General features: G+C 38.8%; 1 protein-coding gene across 9 annotated transcripts in view; it reads left to right on the top strand.

Annotated features, from left to right (window-relative positions):
• syne1a (spectrin repeat containing, nuclear envelope 1a) overlaps positions 1–18,856 on the top strand; it is a 273,050-nt gene that overhangs the window by 18,469 nt on the left and 235,725 nt on the right. For 5 of the 9 annotated variants that reach the window (XM_057822039.1, XM_057822043.1, XM_057822038.1 and 2 more), the window contains exons 3-14: positions 3,274–3,369; positions 3,831–3,914; positions 6,560–6,580; positions 6,836–6,928; positions 7,316–7,497; positions 9,535–9,731; positions 10,090–10,211; positions 12,186–12,242; positions 12,973–13,080; positions 17,174–17,311; positions 17,379–17,537; positions 17,601–17,713. In XM_057822039.1, coding sequence (XP_057678022.1) covers positions 3,274–3,369; positions 3,831–3,914; positions 6,560–6,580; positions 6,836–6,928; positions 7,316–7,497; positions 9,535–9,731; positions 10,090–10,211; positions 12,186–12,242; positions 12,973–13,080; positions 17,174–17,311; positions 17,379–17,537; positions 17,601–17,713 — 1,370 coding nt within the window. Of the gene's footprint in view, positions 1–3,273; positions 3,370–3,830; positions 3,915–6,559; positions 6,581–6,835; positions 6,929–7,315; positions 7,498–9,534; positions 9,732–9,940; positions 9,991–10,089; positions 10,212–12,185; positions 12,243–12,972; positions 13,081–17,173; positions 17,312–17,378; positions 17,538–17,600; positions 17,714–18,856 lie in introns of those variants that run through there. The other 4 variants (XM_057822046.1, XM_057822045.1, XM_057822040.1 and 1 more) reach the window with 3 other exon arrangements.

The raw sequence follows: 18,856 nt of genomic DNA, 5'->3' as shown, positions 1-18,856 counted from the left end.
GATTCGAAGCTTTTTTTTAAATCAAATTACTCAAGTTAATTGAATAATCGTTGCAGCACTATGCAGTCCCTGACAAAAGTCTTGTCGCTTATCCATTTTGTAGAAACAATTGCTAATGACCTGACTTTTAATTATTCAATTGGTTTCAGAACTTGAAGCCAAGACCCTCCCAAATGATGTTGAATGTACAAAAATATATTTGTTTCACTGAAAATAGATTTATCATTTAATGAAGACATAAAGGTCAAATTTTGGCAAGACAAAAGTTTTATCGCCTACAGAAAGTAGTGTGAAAATTGTACAAAAAATGTACTTCAAATACAAAATTATGTTACATAACATAAGCAAATTAAGTAGTGGTGCTGTGAGATCCAAATTTAATATTCTGTATGACTTCCATGGGCTTGTAGGACTGCATCCATGCGGTTCGGCAAGGATTCATACAAGTTATCAGGAACAACAAAGAAAGCAGTCTTTGCATACCTCCCAGAGTTCATCAACATTCTTGGGTTTCGTCTTCCATGCTTCCTCTTTCATCCTGTTCATGTCCAGTGACTGGGCTGGCCAGTCCTGGAGGATCTTGATCTTCGTTGCCTTGAGGAACTTTGCGGTAGAGATTGAAGTATGCGATGGAGCACCATCCTGCTGCAGAATTTGTCCCTTTTTATGGTTAGGAATGTAAGAGGCAGCTAAGATTTGTTGGTATTTCAGACTTTTTATGTTGCCTTCCACCCTGCAGATCTCTCGCACACCCCCATACTGGATGTAACCCCAGACCATGATTTAGCCACCACCAAACTTCACTGTTTTGTGGCAAAAGGTGGATTTTTCAGATGAATCTTCCATTGAATTACACCACAGTTGCCGCAAATATTGCAGGAGACCTACTGGAGACTGCATGGATCTGAGATTCACTCAGAAAACAGTGGCGTTTGGTAGTGGCAAAATCATCAAATTCTGCAGCAGGATGGTGCTCCATCGCATACTTCAATTTCTACCTCAAAGTTCCTCAAGGCAAAGAAGTTTAGGATACTCCTGGTGACTGGAACAGGATGAAAGAGGAAGCATGGAAGACGAAACCCAAGAATGTTGATGAACTCTGGGAGGCATGCAAGACTGCTTTCTTTGATGTTCCTGATGACTTCATCAATAAATTGTATGAATCCTTGCCGAAGCTAGATTAGCTCTAAACTGTCCTTTTCGTACAAATATTAATGCAATGCATCAAAGACTGTCATGGATGAAAGTCAAGGACAGATTGACATATAGTACAAAATGTAGTACAAAATCTGGATCTCACACAAACCTTTTAGCCTGTTCAGACCACCTGTAACAGACATGGGTTTAACACGAGACGTGCTTCGAGTGCCACGTTTATTTTGCCACTGCCAAAAACAAATGCACTTAAAAGAACATTAATTTATCGAGCTGTTTCATGCTGGAATTTACTGCCTCCTGAAATGCTTACAACAAGCAATCACATTTCTTTTAAAACAAGTCTTAAAAAATCTATAATTTGTAAGGAAGTGATGCTTATTCAGCCATTGTAAATATATGTAGTTGTTTTATTTTATTTTTTCCACACTGTAGATATGTAAACCTGCTTTATGCTATTAATTGTTTTGTATATATTGTAAAATTACTGTGAATGGACCCCAGGAAGAATAGTCTCTACTTTTGTAGAAACTAATGGGGATCTTTAAATAAAGAAGAAGAAGAAGCTCATTGAAATCATACAAAATATTAAATTTGGATCTCACAGCACCACTACTTAATTCGCTTATGTCATGTAGCATATTTTTGTATTTGAAGCACATTTTTTGGTCAATATTCACACTACTTTCTAGAAAATTGGACCTTTATGTCTTCATTAAATGATAAACAATTGTTTGTACAAAATGGATAAGCGACAAGACTTTTGTCAGGGACTGTATTTGTAGCCAATTTAGTAATTTTGATCGTAGGCTCATATAGCTGATAAAGATACATACAGCAACAAGTGTTGCATTCAGTATAAGGCTGATAGAAGGCTTTTTTTTTTTTGCGGCTCCAGACATATTAGGTTTTTTTTCCTTTGCTCTAATATGGCTCTTTCAACATTTTGGGTTGCCGACGCCTGCTTTAAAGTAAATGTAATACATACTGTATTTTTCGGACTACAGTATATGTATGTCACAGCAGTCAAAAAATGTGCAATGAAGAGGGAAAAAAAACATATATAAGTTACACCGGAGTATGAGTCGCATTTTGGGAAGGTCATTTTATTGAATCAGAGACCAAGCACAAACATTAATTGTAGTAGTTATAAAACGGAGAACAAAGTGCTAAATACTGTAGGTGTCGATTTACATATTAACAGTTATTCAGATAAGGTTAAACTAGGGCTGTCAAAATTATCGCGTTAACGGCTGGTAATTAATTTTTTAAATTAATCACGTTAAAATATTTGACGCAATTAACGCACATGCTCGCTCCGATTAAAATGACAGTACAGTGAAATGTGTACTTGTTGTGTTTTTCGGAGTTCTGTTGCCCTCTGCTGGCGCTTGGGTGCGACTGATTTTATAGGCTTCAGCACCCATGAGTATTGTGTAAGTAATTATTGGCATCAACAATGGCGGGCTACTAGTTTATTTTTTGATTTTGAATTTTAAAAAAATTACTTTTAATTTTATTAAAACGAAAACATTAAGAGGGGTTTTAATATAAAATTTCTATAACTTGTACTAACATTTATCTTTTAAGAACTACAAGTCTTTCTATCCATGGATCACTTTAACCAAATGTTAATAATGGTAATGCCATCTTATTGATTTATTTTTATAATAAACAAATACAGTACTAATGTACAGTATGTTGAATGTATATATCCGTCTTGTGTCTTATCTTTCGATTACAACAATAATTTACAGAAAAATATGGCTTATTTTATAGATGGTTTGAATTGCGATTAATTACGATTAATTAATTTTTAAGCTGTAATTAACTCGATTAAAAATTTTAATCGTTTGACACCCCTAGGATAAACTAAACAAACTTTCGATTTCACTCCAAATCACTACCAAATCCATTCCAGTCTTTATCTTCATTATCACTTTTAAACAACTGCTATGACTCGAACTAGAGGGCACGCTTGCAGTCAAAGTATCAACATACTGTATAAGTCCCAGGCCCAGTCAAACGATTAAAAAAAGCGACTTATAGTCTGGAAAATAGTGTTTTTTTCCTTCTACATTGTATTTGTTAACTCTTTGTACTTCTTTGTCTTGACAGCATGTTCCGCCTCTGGTTGTGACCGATCTGTTTGAAGACATCAAGGACGGCGTGAAGCTGCTCGCCCTTCTAGAGGTTCTCTCTGGACAAAAATTGGTAAACCTCATACATCGTTTAGTTGCTTAATCTTTCAGAAGCTAATGAAGTGCATGTGAACACGGCACATTCTCCGCTTCCACATGGAAATTCGCATTGATCGGCGCTTATTAGGATGTTTGAATGGAAAAAGGCAGATTCGCAAGGACAGATAAGTGTTTGGCAAACACACACACGTTAAGACAAAGACAAATAGGTTTTGGTACTTATTTATGTCAATATTGCCTCAGGTCCATGTGATCCATGTTTTATTGATCAGCCTGCTTATGTGTGCAAGTCACTGATTGGACTGGAACTGATTGGATCTATGAAGCGTTTCTATTTTCTCTTTTCATTAGGATGTTTTGCCAAAACTCCCAAAATTCCTTGTCTTCAATAGCACTGTTTCAGCCACTCTTTTGACGTTTTCCCTTACCTTATTGTGTATTTTACCCCTATTGTTGTTTTTCTCTTCCCTGTAGCCATGTGAGCAGGGCAGGAAGCTGAAGAGGATCCACTGGGTCGCCAACATCGGCACCGCTCTCAACTTCCTCCAGGGTAGGAAGGTAGGAGAGAGGCTCTTTTTTATCTTTGGGGTTCTTGTTTTTGCTGCTGGTGTCTCATGGGTGAAAATATGGAAAATAATCTCGACCTTTAACTTCTTCCACCCTTTTTCTTCATATCTTCACCCGCTGAAATATCAGTCGATACATTCAGACTTGGTGTTCATGCTGTGTCTGCTGCTCACATGTGATTCATCTTGCTTTGAGTAGAAAAAAAAAAGCAAAAAACATATCCTCAACAGTTTTCTTCTCGCTCTGACACTTCAATCCACTTGCCGGCATCCTGGGCACAATTAAATTGACTAATAATTACAAACCGCTTAAATCAACTGCCCCTTCAGTCAGATTAGTCACACACATTTAAGGCATTCCCCCCCTCAAACTCTCTCGTCTTGTCCCAATAAAGCCACGAGCACGCGTCTGGGAGGACATTGATTTCCCCTCTTCCTCAAGTGTGACAGGGTTAAACCATAAATCCTATGCCAGTAATCTGCAAGCTGGAGATGAGACGTCGGCAGGCTTCTTTTTATGTGTGTCTGTATGTCCGTGCGTAAATCCGAAGTTTCAAATTAAATGTAAACACTCACGGCGTGTAAATCCAATGTATGTCTAGACTGTATTTACATTCGGTCTTAGCAGGGGAAATGCTACGTACAGTGGGGCAAATAAGTATTTAGTCAATCACTAATTGTGCAAGTTCTCCCACTTGAAAATATTAGAGAGGCCTGTAATTGTCAACATGGGTAAACCTCAACCATGAGAGACAGAATGTGGGGGGAAAAAACAGAACATCACATTGTTTGATTTTTAAAGAATTTATTTGCAAATCATGGTGGAAAATAAGTATTTTGTCAATACCAAAAGTTCATCTCAATACTTTGTTATGTACCCTTTGTTGGCAATAATGGAGGCCAAACGTTTTCTGTCACTCTTCACAAGCTTTTCACACACTGTTGCTGATATGTTGCCCCATTCCTCCATGCAGATCTCCTCTCGAGCAGTGACGTTTTGGGCTGTCGTTGGGCAACACGGACTTTCAACTCCCTCCACAGATTTTCTATGGGGTTGAGATCTGGAGACTCCAGGACCTTGAAATGCTTCTTACGAAGCCACTCCTTTGTTGCCCTGGCTTTGTGTTTGGGATCATTGTCATGCTGAAAGACCCAGCCACGTCTCATCTTCAATGCCCTTGCTGATGGAAGGAGATTTTCACTCTAAATCTCTCGATACACGGCCCCATTCATTCTTTACTTTACACAGATCATTCGTCCTGGTCCCTTTGCAGAAAAACAGCCCCAAAGCATGATGTTTCCACCCACATGCTTCACAGTGGGTATGGTGTTCCTCAGATGCAATTCAGTATTCTTTCTCCTCCAAACCTGAGAACCTGTGTTTCTACCAAAAAGTTCTATTATGGTTTCATCTGACCATAACACATTCTCCCTGTCCTCTTCTGGATCATCCAAATGCTCTCTAGAAAACCGCAGACGGGCCTGGACGTGTACTTTCTTCAGCAGGGGGACACGTCTGGCAGTGCAGGATTTGAGTCCCGGGCGGCGCATTGTGTTACTGATAGTAGCCTTTGTTACTGTGGTCCCAGCTCTCTGTAGGTCATTCACTAGGTCCCCCCGTGTGGTTCTGGGATTTTTACTTACCGTTCTTGTTATCATTTTGACGCCACGGGGTGAGATCTTGCATGGAGCCCCAGATCGAGGGAGATTATCAGTGGTCTTGTGTGTCTTCCATTTTCTAATAATTGCTCCCACAGTTGATTTCTTTACATCTAGCGTTTTACCTATTGCAGATTCAGTCTTCCCAGCCTGGTGCAGGTCTACAATTTTGTCTCTGGTGTCCTTCGACAGCTCTTTGGTCTTGGCCATAGTGTAGTTTGGAGTGTGACTGACTGCGGTTGTGGACAGGTGTCTTTTATACCAATAATAAGTTAAAACAGGTGCCATTAATACAGGTAACGAGTGGAGCTTCGTTAGACCTCGTTAGAAGAAGTTAGACCTCTTTGACAGCCAGAAATCTTGCTTGTTTGTAGGTGACCAAATACTTATTTTCGCGCCCTATCGTCCGAAGATTACGGTATTCATTTGATTATAATTTCGCACTATTGCATTAAAAAAACTGTTTATTTGAATTGTTAAAAAATGCAAATGGATGTTAGAATTTTTTTCCTCAATTTTAAGGTTTAAAAGGGCTTCATTTTGTAGCAATTTTTACCAAATTATCAGCCTGTTGTTGAATGTTCGCCACACTGCAACCCAAGTACCCCGCTGTGTTTTCCATGATGAACTGGTGCTTTTCTTATCAGGGTTGCCACACCCCCCCACCCCCTTCTAGCACGCAAGATTGCCCTCGCCTGACCCCCGACTTTATAGCTTCTATGTTAACCCACTTGAAGTGTCGCTTATTACCAAACGGTCACCTGTTGTTCTGCTGCGCCTCCATAATCTGCTCTGTGTGGGGATATTGAAAATATATCAGGACAGATCACAACATACGGCAGCCTCCCAGGGGTCCGAAATGGTTTATGATAACGCGGGGTCTGCCATCACTCGCTCAACAAGGTGTCCATCTTCCATCAAACCAGTGCCTCTAAATTCTCTCTCATTTCTGTTTGTATTTCTTTATCTGCCTTCTAGTCTGCCTACAGGGGATCACCGGTCAGTACCCACTCTCTTTATTTTGGCTCTTTGTGCACTTGATCGACATTGGGGTCAACCATACTGTATGTGCATGCTTGTGTTTTTCAACATTTATTAGTCCAAGGCACATTTGTACACAGCCAAAAAAACAAGCAACTGACCTCCTGGTCTTTGTTTTTGAGTTTATGCCATTAATAAGTGGCTTTTATCCATGGTTGTACAATATATTGTAGCCTGAAAGCATTCCAATATTGTGTTTTTTTTTTATGGCAGATCAAGCTGGTGAACATCAACTCCACCGATATTGTTGATGGTCGGCCGTCCATCGTCTTGGGCTTGGTGTGGACCATCATCCTCTATTTCCAGGTAATAATATTCTACACATTCATTCCATGTGGCAGATCACCAAAAATGTGCTGTAGACAGTAAATAAGTATGTTTTTTTTTTTTTTAATAGGCGTAAGCGCCCTGTATATTTTTACGAGACAGCAAAAATGCTAATCGAGCTGAACGGAGAGGAGGCTTGAGCTGGGGAAATCAATTTTCGTGCATCCACAGTGGAAGCGAGTAGTTGCTACCTTAGGCGTTTTCACACATGCACGCATTAACAAGTGCTTCATGAGAATCACGTCACTCTCTTCACAGCACAAGCACAATATGTAGCCGTGAGGATATTAGAAAATAGCAACTAAGGAAATACTGTAACATACTGACCGCAATTTGTAATGATTTTTTTTTCTTCGTCCTCTACAGATCGAGGAGCTCACCTTCAGTCTCCCGGCTGTTCAGGCTCTGTCGGGCAGTTTGTCCTCTCTGAACGGCTCCACTAACAGCATTGAGACCGCCAGCCCACCGGTCAAGAAGAAGCCCCAGCCGCCCGTGCAGGGTTCCGCTAGAAAGGCCCTCCTCAGATGGGTCCAACAGACAGCCACCAAGTATGTGGTCTGCAAAAACTGGACTTCAGTCAAGTAGTTTGGCAACACTGTTTTTGAATGTGTCTCATCACACTGTTATGAGAATGTCATAATCATGACATGACACCTTTCAAGTATATGAATGAATCAAGGGCGTAGGTTTGATCCCTACATTGGTAGGGACGATATAACAGCATAACCTACATGTATACTTTTTGCTGGGGATGTGACATTAATAAGACCTAACAGATTGGGTGAACAGGGGTCAGGGATACATTTCTCACAAATATGAACCTAATTAATTGATAGGCAAATGATCAATGCAAAATAAATCAAAACTTTCATGTGTAGTGGTTCAAGTGATACATCGTTCGATTCAAACCTTTGTTTTCAAAAACTACGTATACTAAAGAAACATTTTGAAAATTTCCAGAATAAGTGTTTGGATTTTTTGTTTTGTTTCGAAAATGTAAATTGCAATGTTTGAACAGAATTCAAATTATATCAACCTACACCAGGGGTGAAAGTGGCTAGAATTTCTTGCCAGAACTCCCCGACGTAAAGGTCGCCACGGAGCCAGAAATTTTATGATTATTATAATTTTTTTTCTTTTTCTTTTTCTTTTTTTTGGGGGGGGGGAGGAGGGGTCAAACCTCTTAAACTACTGAAATGCAAAGAAAACTGTTTTAGCAGTTATTTCTATAACACATATAAAACTAAAAACTAAAACTGATTTTCATCCAAAATTGTATTTTTTATATAAATAAATAAATAACTAAAATAAACAAAAGTTAACAAAACAGCAATAATCACAACCTCCATCTCCTAATTTTTATTTTCCCTCATTTCCTCACATACTAAATGCAAAATCTCAATTTTAACGACTTAAGAACATAGGATGTATATTAAAATTGAAGTTAATGTAAACATTGACTTTTTTTTAAATAATTAAGATATAAGTAACATACATTCAGAAAAATAAGAACAAATGACCAATATTATACAGAGTTAAATGGAATATATTTTGAAGAGGGTGCAAACATAGATTTTTCTAAATCATAAGGAAATTAGTAAGTAGCCTAACATAAATGAACAAATTCAAGTCCAAAGTGCACATTGACAAGATGTTCTGAACCTCCCCATCAGAGCAAATAAAACTAAATATGATAAATAAGCCTCCTCAACTCTTTCCTTGCTTTTAAAGATTTGATCCATTTTATGTTGCATTGCCCTTTTTTTGTCGCGTCAATTCAACAACCTTCTATTTTCTTTGCTGTTCCAGAAAACATGCACATTTGAACCAATCAGAGCTAACTATCTTTGCTGATCACATGTCAGTATGTCAGCCAATTGAACGGATAAATGAGTCCAGGCGTTTTGCTTTGCTGCGTGTATTCACACATTGACTCATCATCGTCAGACTCAGATAACTGCAGCAACTGGGGAAACCTCCATGCCGTCCGTGAAATAAAATAAATAATAAATATTGGTGGAAACGGATTACGCTACACAAGCACTTTATTATGCTTGCTGTTAACACTTGTGTATGTAAATCTGATATTGGTAGATTATTTTCTTCATGGAGATGAAATGCATATGTGGCAGCTCAGCATTTTTTTTTTTTTTTTTTACATAACGTTTTGACAGTTGCCGTCATATTTTTGGAATCATAGCACCGTGTACCGGTACAGCATTCCGGCCCTGAATCATATACCGGAACTGCGTTCCTGCCCTGAAACTTATTCCGGAACTGCGTTCCTGACTGTTCTGGCCCACTTTAACCCCTGGATTTATGTCTTAATTTTGTGGGGGCTTGGAACGGATTAGTGCATTTATATGGAAAACGTATGAATTGACAGAATTTTCTGTCTAAGAAACTACTTCTAGAACCAATTAGCGCTACCACTGTACAGGCATATTTACGTCTAGTGACGTCAGTGGTGACCACTGATTTCAGAAAAAAATGTTACCTTTTTCAAAGCAAATGTTACTCAAATTCAAAATGTTTACCACCTCTGACATCAGCAGTTGAACTGATTTGCTTCGTCTTTTTCCTAGGCGTCTGGGAATCGAGGTGAAAGACTTTGGTCCGAGCTGGCGGACAGGTTCAGCATTCCTCGGCATTATACATGCCCTTCGGCCTAATTTAGTTGACATAGAGCGCTCAAGGAGGAGATCCAACCGGCAAAATCTGCAAGAAGCTTTTTCGTTAGCTGAAACGCACTTGGGCGTTGCACAACTCCTTGACCCTGAGGGTAAGTTGCATTTTCTTCCACCAATAGTAGCTCCCCCAACTCTTGGATTGGACTGATTACCCCTCTTAATCTGTAAAATCATTTAACTGCCCATCCCTAGATTAAAAGCTAATTGATTTGTTCACCTGTCACGTTGTCATTTTCCTGCCTTTATGAATCAGTGACACTAGCAGTCACGCCAGCCAAACATCTGTGCCCCCTCATGCCATCTCTGCAGAATAAACGCTGACAAATCGAGCCTGACATCAGAGTAATTAAGGTCCATTAGGCCACGGCATTCAGTTGAAAATAGTCCAAAGACGATTTGGCTACGAAGTGCTGAAGGTTGATTTCATATCCTCTCCATATCATCTGTCAGACGTGGACGTGGACAAGCCGGACGAGAAATCCATCATGACTTATGTGGCTCAGTTCCTGAAGCATCATCCCGACCGAGAGCGCGGCGCCTCGGAAGGACGAGTGGCGGAAGACGAAGGGGAGGTAAGCATACCTGTGAACCCAAGGCTGTTGGCAATCTTACAAATAGTGATGTATGACTAATCTTACAACGTTCTATATAGCGTGCAAGATGTCACAAAAATAAAACTCAATTTTTTTAAATAATATGAATTTATTTTATATATATATATATATATATATATATATATATATATATATATATATATTAGGGCTGTCAAAATGATCGCGTTAACGGGCGTTAATTAATTTTTAAAATTAATTACGTTAAAATATTTGACGCAATTAACGCAGATGCTGCTCAGACAGATTTAAATGACGGTACAGTGAAACGCTCACTTGTTAATTGTGTTTTATGGAGTTTTGCCGCCCTCTGTTGGCGCTTGGGTGTGACTGATTTTATTGGCTTCAGCACCCATGAGCATTGTGTAAGTAATTATTGACATCAACAATGCCGGTCTACTAGTTTATTTTTTGATTGAAAATTTTACAAATTTAATTAAAATGAAAACATTAAGAGGGGTTTTAATATAACATTTCTACAAATTGTTCTAACATTTTTCTTTTAAGAACTACAAGTCTTTCTATCCATGGATCGGTTTAACAGAATGTTAATAATGTTAATGCCATCTTGTTGATTTATTGTTATAATAAACAAATACAGTCCTTATGTATGTTGAATGTTGAATGTATATATCCATCTTGTGGCTTATCTTTCCATTCCAACAATAATTTACAGAAAAATATGGCATATTTTATAGATGGTTTGAAGTGCGATTAATTGCAATTAATTACGATTAATTAATTTTCAAGCTGTAATTAACTCGATTAAAAATTTTTATTGTTTGACAGCCCTTATATATATATTTTAATTGCTACCGTTTTTGCATTAGTCCCCTTCTGTCTACTTTCGACATGTTAAAGTTTTAAAACTGTTTCATCATTTAAAAATAGATTCAAGTCAAGATTTTGCCGATTTAGGAGTATTTTAGATAAAAAGTTACTTAAGTTCACTAGGAAGGTTCACTACAACAGAGCCTTTCTGAGAAGTCTACTGCTTTAAGATGGCGGCTGTTTACTAATGCATCTAGTTCTTTATTATACGTGTTGCTAATGCCGCCGTGTCTGTCATTTGCATCCAGTTCTGTATATATGTGATATCTACCGAAGCATCATGTGGGCGTAGTTTGTAGGCTATTGGCTACAGTCAGGTATTATTGGAGCCACCTAGCATAGTAGCATCGCGTTTACAGAGCCTTTCTGAGAAGTCTACTGCTTCAAAATGGCGGCTGTTTATTAACGCTGCTGTCTGTCATTTTGCATGTAGTTCTATAAGCGTTTGATATCTACGCGTAGATTGTTGGCTGTCGGCTACAGTCAGGAAATATTGGAGCCACCTAGCCTAGCATCGCGTTTGCTACAGCGTCACAACAAACACTCTTCTCTCTCAGTGTCTCTGACTTTTCTCGCGTCATTCAACCAACGTAGTAACGCATTATAACGCACATTGTCTCGTTGCCGAAACGGTGACAAAGTCCGAACAGAGAAAAAAAAAAGTAATGCACGGAAAACGTACGGATTTTGAACGTACGGCGTACACATTTAAAAATTAGTGCTCACAAATTACGCCGAAACCGTACAACTTGACAGGTATGGGTAAGCAGCTTTCACGTTGATCTCGTTTTCTTTTGGCACGCTTTGTCTTTCCCGCCAAATGTCATCGTGGCGCATTCCCGGGTGGCTTCGCTTTAGTGTTTGTTAGAGCAATTTGAACAGAAATTTTCATCACAACAGATGGGAACTATTTGCTTTTGAAATTAAAATCATTTTGCGTCACGTTTATTATGTTTTCTATTGCCTCCAATTGTCCTCTTGCTCATGTCTTGTGTGAACTGCTGTCCTCGCTGACTTTTTGTTGCCTGTTGTCATTCACGTCTTCGCCGCTTTGCTTCGCTCGTGTGGTGACTGCTTGTCTTTGTCTTATTGCTTGTCGTGCAGGCGTCTGTCCCGCAGCACGGTTTCCTCGCTCCTCGCGATATCGAGGAAATGTTGGAGGTAGGAGGCTCTTGACGTTATCATTTGTCTCCCCCGCAACTAAGCTTTTTATCAAATGCTATCTTACCTGTTGTCATATCATAAAAAGCCTGTGGGATTTCTGTGATATGAGACAGGATGTCATATTACTATTCTTGTTAAATGTTACCTCTTGGTTCCATTAGCATGACAATGAAAGCCTCTGGCATTGGCACAAATTATTTGATGGTCAGCTTGTGCAAACTGCTTCAGCTTTTTGTGTCACATTTTTTTTCATTGTTTTGATGTGAGCAATCATTGAGAAAATAAAGATGTTAATTCTAGAATTAGCTTCATTTATATCCACGTATTAAGCTGTCGTTAAGACTCGAGTTTGCGACGAGGCCTCCCACAGGAAGAAGAGATAAGACGGAGTATTATCGTCATGGCGACTTCAAATCCAATGAAATATTGGTAGGGGAACTGAGACAAAGTAGCCTGTTTAAGCAGAGTGATTCTGGCAGCTGGGACTGTTTTGACATTTTGCTCAATACAGACACGGGATTACCATTGCACTTTTTTAACAGCACCACTTTCACCCTCTTCACCCTTTTCCTCCTCCATCCTCTCGTCAATCCATCAACTTTGCTCTTTTTTCCCCACTACTTTCTACCCCCCTTGTCTTTGTCTGCCTTTTATACCTCCCTTTTCCTCCAATTTCCATATCCATATTCTCACTCATCTTTCACTCCCCTGTGTCGACCTCCTGTAGCGAGAGCAGCGCAAGAGCCTGAGGGAGTTTAAAATGTGGCTGGACCAGCTGGAGAGAGACACGCTACATGCCCAGGAGACCGAGGGCAATCTCGCTCTGCAGTACCAGGTTAGAGTGTATGCTGCGTTTGTGTAGTTTGGAGTGGGCACACTGGCCACACACACACTCCATTTATTAGCTTAATCTGCGGTGGTATTACACTGAAGGGATCAGACGACAGCCTCGTCATATTTTCAGTCTGTCTGGCTTAATAGAAAAGCCTGCGGATAAGTTCTGTTTCCACCGCAGTATGGGCTTTCCCCATTCACTGTACAATAGATAGTTATCTATGTCATTTATTAACTAATTGGTTACCATTAATGACACATTCATAGACTTCACTATCAGTTGACAGGGCTCGGGGCCGATCCGTAGGGGGCCTATTTTTAAAAACTGAAAATTCAAATATTTTCAAAACCAAAGCCGCTAGCGACCTAAAACCAAACAGGCCCCTCCCTTGGGCATATATGAGTCTCCATGAGCAGCGAGATAAAAAAATTAAAAGTCGTTCCCTAATAAAAAAAAAAAATCACATTTTTTTATACAAGTATAACAAAACTTAAAATGGCTATAAAATTCTCAAATTTTACGCTAGATGCACAAAAATCACCAAATGCAAAGATAATCACCTATATTTTCAGGATCAATAGCAATATTTAACATATATAAGTTTTTGCTCAAAATAGCACTGTATTTTATTTTTTTTTAATTTAAGTTTTCATCAGCTAGTAAATCACTCAATTTTCACATCAATACTTGAGGAAAGCTTGCAGAATCATCTTAATTTTACTCAACAAAAGCAAAATTTGCATTTTTCTATATACAGTGGGGCAAATAAGTATTTCGTCAACCGCTAATTGTGCAAGTTCTCCCATTTGAAAATATTAGACCTATATTATATAATAAATATATATATAATATACAATATTAGGCCTGTAATTGTCAACCTGGGTAAACCTCAACCATGAGAGACAGAATGTGGAAAAAAAAACAGAAAATCACATTGTTTGATTTTTAAAGAATTTATTTGCAAATCATGGTGGAAAATAAGTATTTGGTCAATACCAAAAGTTCATCTCAATACTTTGTTATGTACCCTTTGTTGGCAATAAACAGAGGCCAAACGTTTTCTGTAACTTTACAAGCTTTTCACACACTGTTACTGGTATTTTTGCCCATTTCTCCATGCAGCTCTCCCATAGAGCAGTGATGTTTTGGGGCTGTCATTGGGCAACACGGACTTTCAACTCCCTCCTCACCCCGGGGCGTCAAAATGGTAACAAGAACGGTGAGCAAAAATCCCAGAACCACACTGGGGGAACTAGTGAATGACATACAGAGAGCTGGGACCACAGTAACAAAGGCTACTATCAGTAAAACAATGCACCGCCAGGGTCTCACATCCTGCACTGTCAGACGTGTCCCCCTGCTGACGAAAGAACACATCCAGGCCCGTCTTCGGGTTGTCTAGAGAGCATTTGGATGATCCAGAAGAGGACTGGGAGAATGTGTTATGGTCAGATGAAACCAAAATAGAACTTTTTGGTAGAAACACAGGTTCTCGTGTTTGGAGGAAAAAGAATACTGAATTGCACCATACCCACTGTGAAGCATGGGGGTGGAAACATCATGCTCTGGGGCTGATTTTCTGCAAAGGGACCAGGACGACTGATCTGTGTAAAGGAAAGAATGAATGGGGCCATGTATTGAGAGATTTTGAGTGAAAATCTCCTTCCATCAGCAAGGGCATTGAAGATGAGACGTGGCTGGGTCTTTCAGCATGACAATAATCCCAAACGCACAGCCAGGGCAACAAAGGAGTGGCTTCTTAAGAAGCATTTCAAGGTCCTGGAGTGGCCTAGCCAGTCTCCAGATCTCAACCCCATAGAAAATTTGTGGAGGTAGTTGAAAGTCCGTGTTGTCCAACGACAGCCCCAAAACATCACTGCTCCAGAGGAAATCTGCATCGAGGAATGGGTCAAAATACCAGTAACAGTGTGTGAAAAGCTTGTGAAGAGTTACAGAAAACATTTGGCCTCCTTTATTGCCAACAAAGGGTACATGACAAAGTATTGAGATGAACTTTTGGTATTGACCAAATACTTATTTTCCACCATGATTTGCAAATAAATTCTTTAAAAATCAAACAATATGATTTTCTGTTTTTTTCCCACATTCTGTCTCTCATGGTTGAGGTTTACCCATGTTGACAATTACAGGCCTCTTTAATATTTTCAAGTGGGAGAACTCGCGCAATTAGTGGTTGACTAAATACTTATTTGCCCCACTGTACAATCACAACTTACTGTATTTCGGTTGAAGTCCGCTATTGTGTAGAAATACAAAATCCAACTTGGCGGCCGTCACAAACAAAGCTTTTTAAGTTGAAAATTCTTTGTTAAAAGCAAAAAATGGTCAGTTATTGTTCATTTTATGTGAATATTTCAAGCAAAAGTTTCGATATTGTGCAATCCAACATGTCGGCCATCACAAAACAAAGAGCTTTTTAAGTTGAACATTTTTGTAAATTTGTCGTATTTCCACCTAAATATGGTGTTAGAACGAAGCGTGTGTTTAAGTTTATCACATTGAAAACCAACTCAACGTTCTGCCTGGGTCGGCCCCCTACGAGAAGGTGGGGCGCAATGTCTGTGGGAGCTGTCTTGTCAACTGATGGTGGATTCCATGACACATTATTGTTTTTTTTTTTTTTTTTTTTTAATTTTTAATTTATTGTGCTCCAAAAAAAGAAATATTTCTTTCCAGTGTTGTCCTTTTTGTTGTTTTTGGAAAAATTGGTGTATGAGTGTTTTCATACTTGGCAGTATACTGCAATCGTGTATAACAATTCTGGGTCACTTTCTGTTGATTTGGAGTACTGTACCTTTTGGTTGTTTTGGGGGCAATTCTTGGTCAATTCCCATTGATTTTGGATGACTTGTTAATTTTGGGGCATTTGTAGGTCACCTCCTATTTATTTTAAATAACCTCCTGTTGAGGCACTCGAGATCACTTCCAATTCAATATGAGTCACTTTTTCGTGTGTGTGTGTGTGGGGGGGGGGCACTTCCTCTTTATTTGTAGGCATTTTCAAGTCACTATGGTGGTCCTGGGTAACTTTCTATTGGTTTTGGATTATGCCCTATTAGTTTTCCGATAATGACTTTTCAACCCATAACCAATATCCCGATATTGTCCAACTCCAAAAATCCAATACTGATATCAAATTGATAACGATATATGCGGTTGTGGACTTAACATATTATGGCTAATTGTATTGTAATCCCCCACTGGATGCTTCAATAATGATAAATGTAACAACTTCAAAGTTAACCAAATAAACTTTCTGTGAAAAATAAAATCAACTTCAATGAAATTGTGAAAGGTGACAATATTGCACCACTATATTTATTGTTGAAATCAAAGTAAAACTAAAAACAACAAAAAATGGTGTCAATACAATGAAATAGTCACAAATAAAGCAGTGTATACATCACATGTCAGTCTGAATAGCAACTGGTAGTACAGCTAGCAAGCAATGAAATAATGTAACCACATTTTTACCACAAACGCAAACAAAACGAAATGTACATATCTCCAATATACTGCACAACGCTCATGAATATAAAACAAAGCAAGAATATAACTTACAAACAATGCTCGTATAAGGCAGGAACAATGTGGTGAAATGGCAAGAACCGCTCTGGTACATTTGCTGCAGAAGTTAGCTCGTCCATTTAGCTCCCTCTATTCGCAATGAACTTGCGTCGACACATGATGACGTCACCAGAAAGTGCTGGAACTTCTCAAAACCAAGCACCAGCAGGGGGTGTCAAAGTACCATAAACACAGGCAGGCAGTAAGTGGACATGATGGCACTACCATATAAATATTGGCCCAAAACCGATGTCGATATTATTCAATATCATTTTAAAATGCTTAATATCGGACAACCCTACTTCCTATTGATTTCCAGGAATTTACAGGTCATTTCCTATTGATTTTTTAGCATTAATAGGGCTCTCGCTGTTGATTTTGAGACACCTCCTTTAAATTTCGGGTCACTTCGTGTTGATTTGGGGCAATTTGAGGTCGACACTTCAAAATGATTTAGCGGCATTTCTAGGTCACTCTCAACAACTGTGTACTGTATATTATGTAGTTGTTCAAGAGTCTGCGTGTTCAGCTGGAGATCCGGAGAAAACAAGTGGAGGATCTGCTGAAGTCCACACAGAAGGATGGAATGCTGACAGTTGATCAGGCTTTGGTTAAACAAGCTTGGGAAAGAGTCTCCAACAGAGTGAGGAGCCTCAAAATATTTTGACATTTGTTTGTCAGGGGACTTTAAATGTTCTGTTGTATTTTAGCTTCTGGACTGGCATCTGCTGCTGGATACATCCCTTCCTGCTCCTTTGGATGGGTTGGGGGCCTGGCTGCATCACACTGAAGAAGCTCTGCGACACGATATAACTGCAGAGCAAGCCAACGACGAAGCAACAATCAGTGAAGCCTTGGAACGACACAAGGTTGACCACCACTAACAGACTTGAGTCTAGAGGTTGTTTTGATCATGTGTATTGTCTTTACAGGACGTGTTGAAGAGCCTCGAAGGTCACCAGAATGTCTTCCAGAGGATCCATAAGGACAGAAGTATCAATGGTGTCCCAGTTCCGCCAGAACAGATCCAAGACATTGCAGAGAGGTGAGGAAGACTAAAATTACTCTTCCAAATATCTAAATAGGTGCAAGCAGTTAACAAAGTAACGTAATTTTTGGACTATAGGCCGCTTCTTTTTTCTCTCATTTTGAATCCTGTGGCTTCTAGTGCAGTGCGGCTTACTGGTTGACTTATTTGGGCTAATAGGTAACACTTTATTTCACAGCGACATCATAACAATGCCATAAGACTGTCATAATTGGCAAATTATGTCACTAACTCCATTTATGTCCAGATCTTTTACATCCATTAGAAAGTGAGATCATTTGACAGATAACACAAAATGACATGTCATAACCAGGGTTGTTCCGATCATGTTTTTTTGCTTCCGATCCCGATCGTTTTAGTTTGAGTATCTGCCGATCCCGATATTTCCCGATCTGATTGCTTTTTTTTTTGCTCCCGATTCAATTCCAATCATTCCCGATAATTTTTCCCGATCATATACATTTTGGCAATGCATTAAGAAAAAAAAATGAATAAAACTCAATTCCATTGCTCCAAGTATCTTTTTTTATTGTCCAACATGACATTGTTCCACTGCTTTGGATCAAAACAAAGCTTATCAGCACTGTGCCATACAATATGTAAACAATAAACATGTTAAATAAAACGTTTTTTTCGGTGCCACACTTTGTGAGTGCGACAATAATTTGCAGGGGAGGATGTTTGTTGTTATTATGAACCAATCTTTAAACCAAAACTAAAGACTCTGGATAAGTGTAAGACATTTTGTCTGTAACGTTAAATACAATTAGAAAACAATTTAATAAAAAAAAAATATATATATATATATATATATATATATATATATATATATATATATATATATATATATATATATATATATATATATATATATATATATATATATATATATATTTAAAAAAGGCATGTCCGATATTTTTTGCCAATTCCGATACTTTGAAAATGACGTGATCGGACCCGATCGATCGGGACATCTCTAGTCCTAACCATTCATTAGCTCATTTGCTCCCAAAAACGTATAAATACGTTCTGTTTTGTCACAAGAGACATCTCTATGTTCTGATGCAGCTTTGCTTCAAAGCACAATGCTCAAAACTCATTTTAAAGCAATAAAACTGGCCACTGGAGGGCAGTAGCGCA

Source organism: Corythoichthys intestinalis, chromosome 19 (assembly GCF_030265065.1).
Source record: "Corythoichthys intestinalis isolate RoL2023-P3 chromosome 19, ASM3026506v1, whole genome shotgun sequence".
NCBI lineage: Eukaryota > Metazoa > Chordata > Actinopteri > Syngnathiformes > Syngnathidae > Corythoichthys > Corythoichthys intestinalis.
Note: the sequence above shows the minus strand (reverse complement) of the source record. Positions and strands in the feature narration are given on the sequence as shown.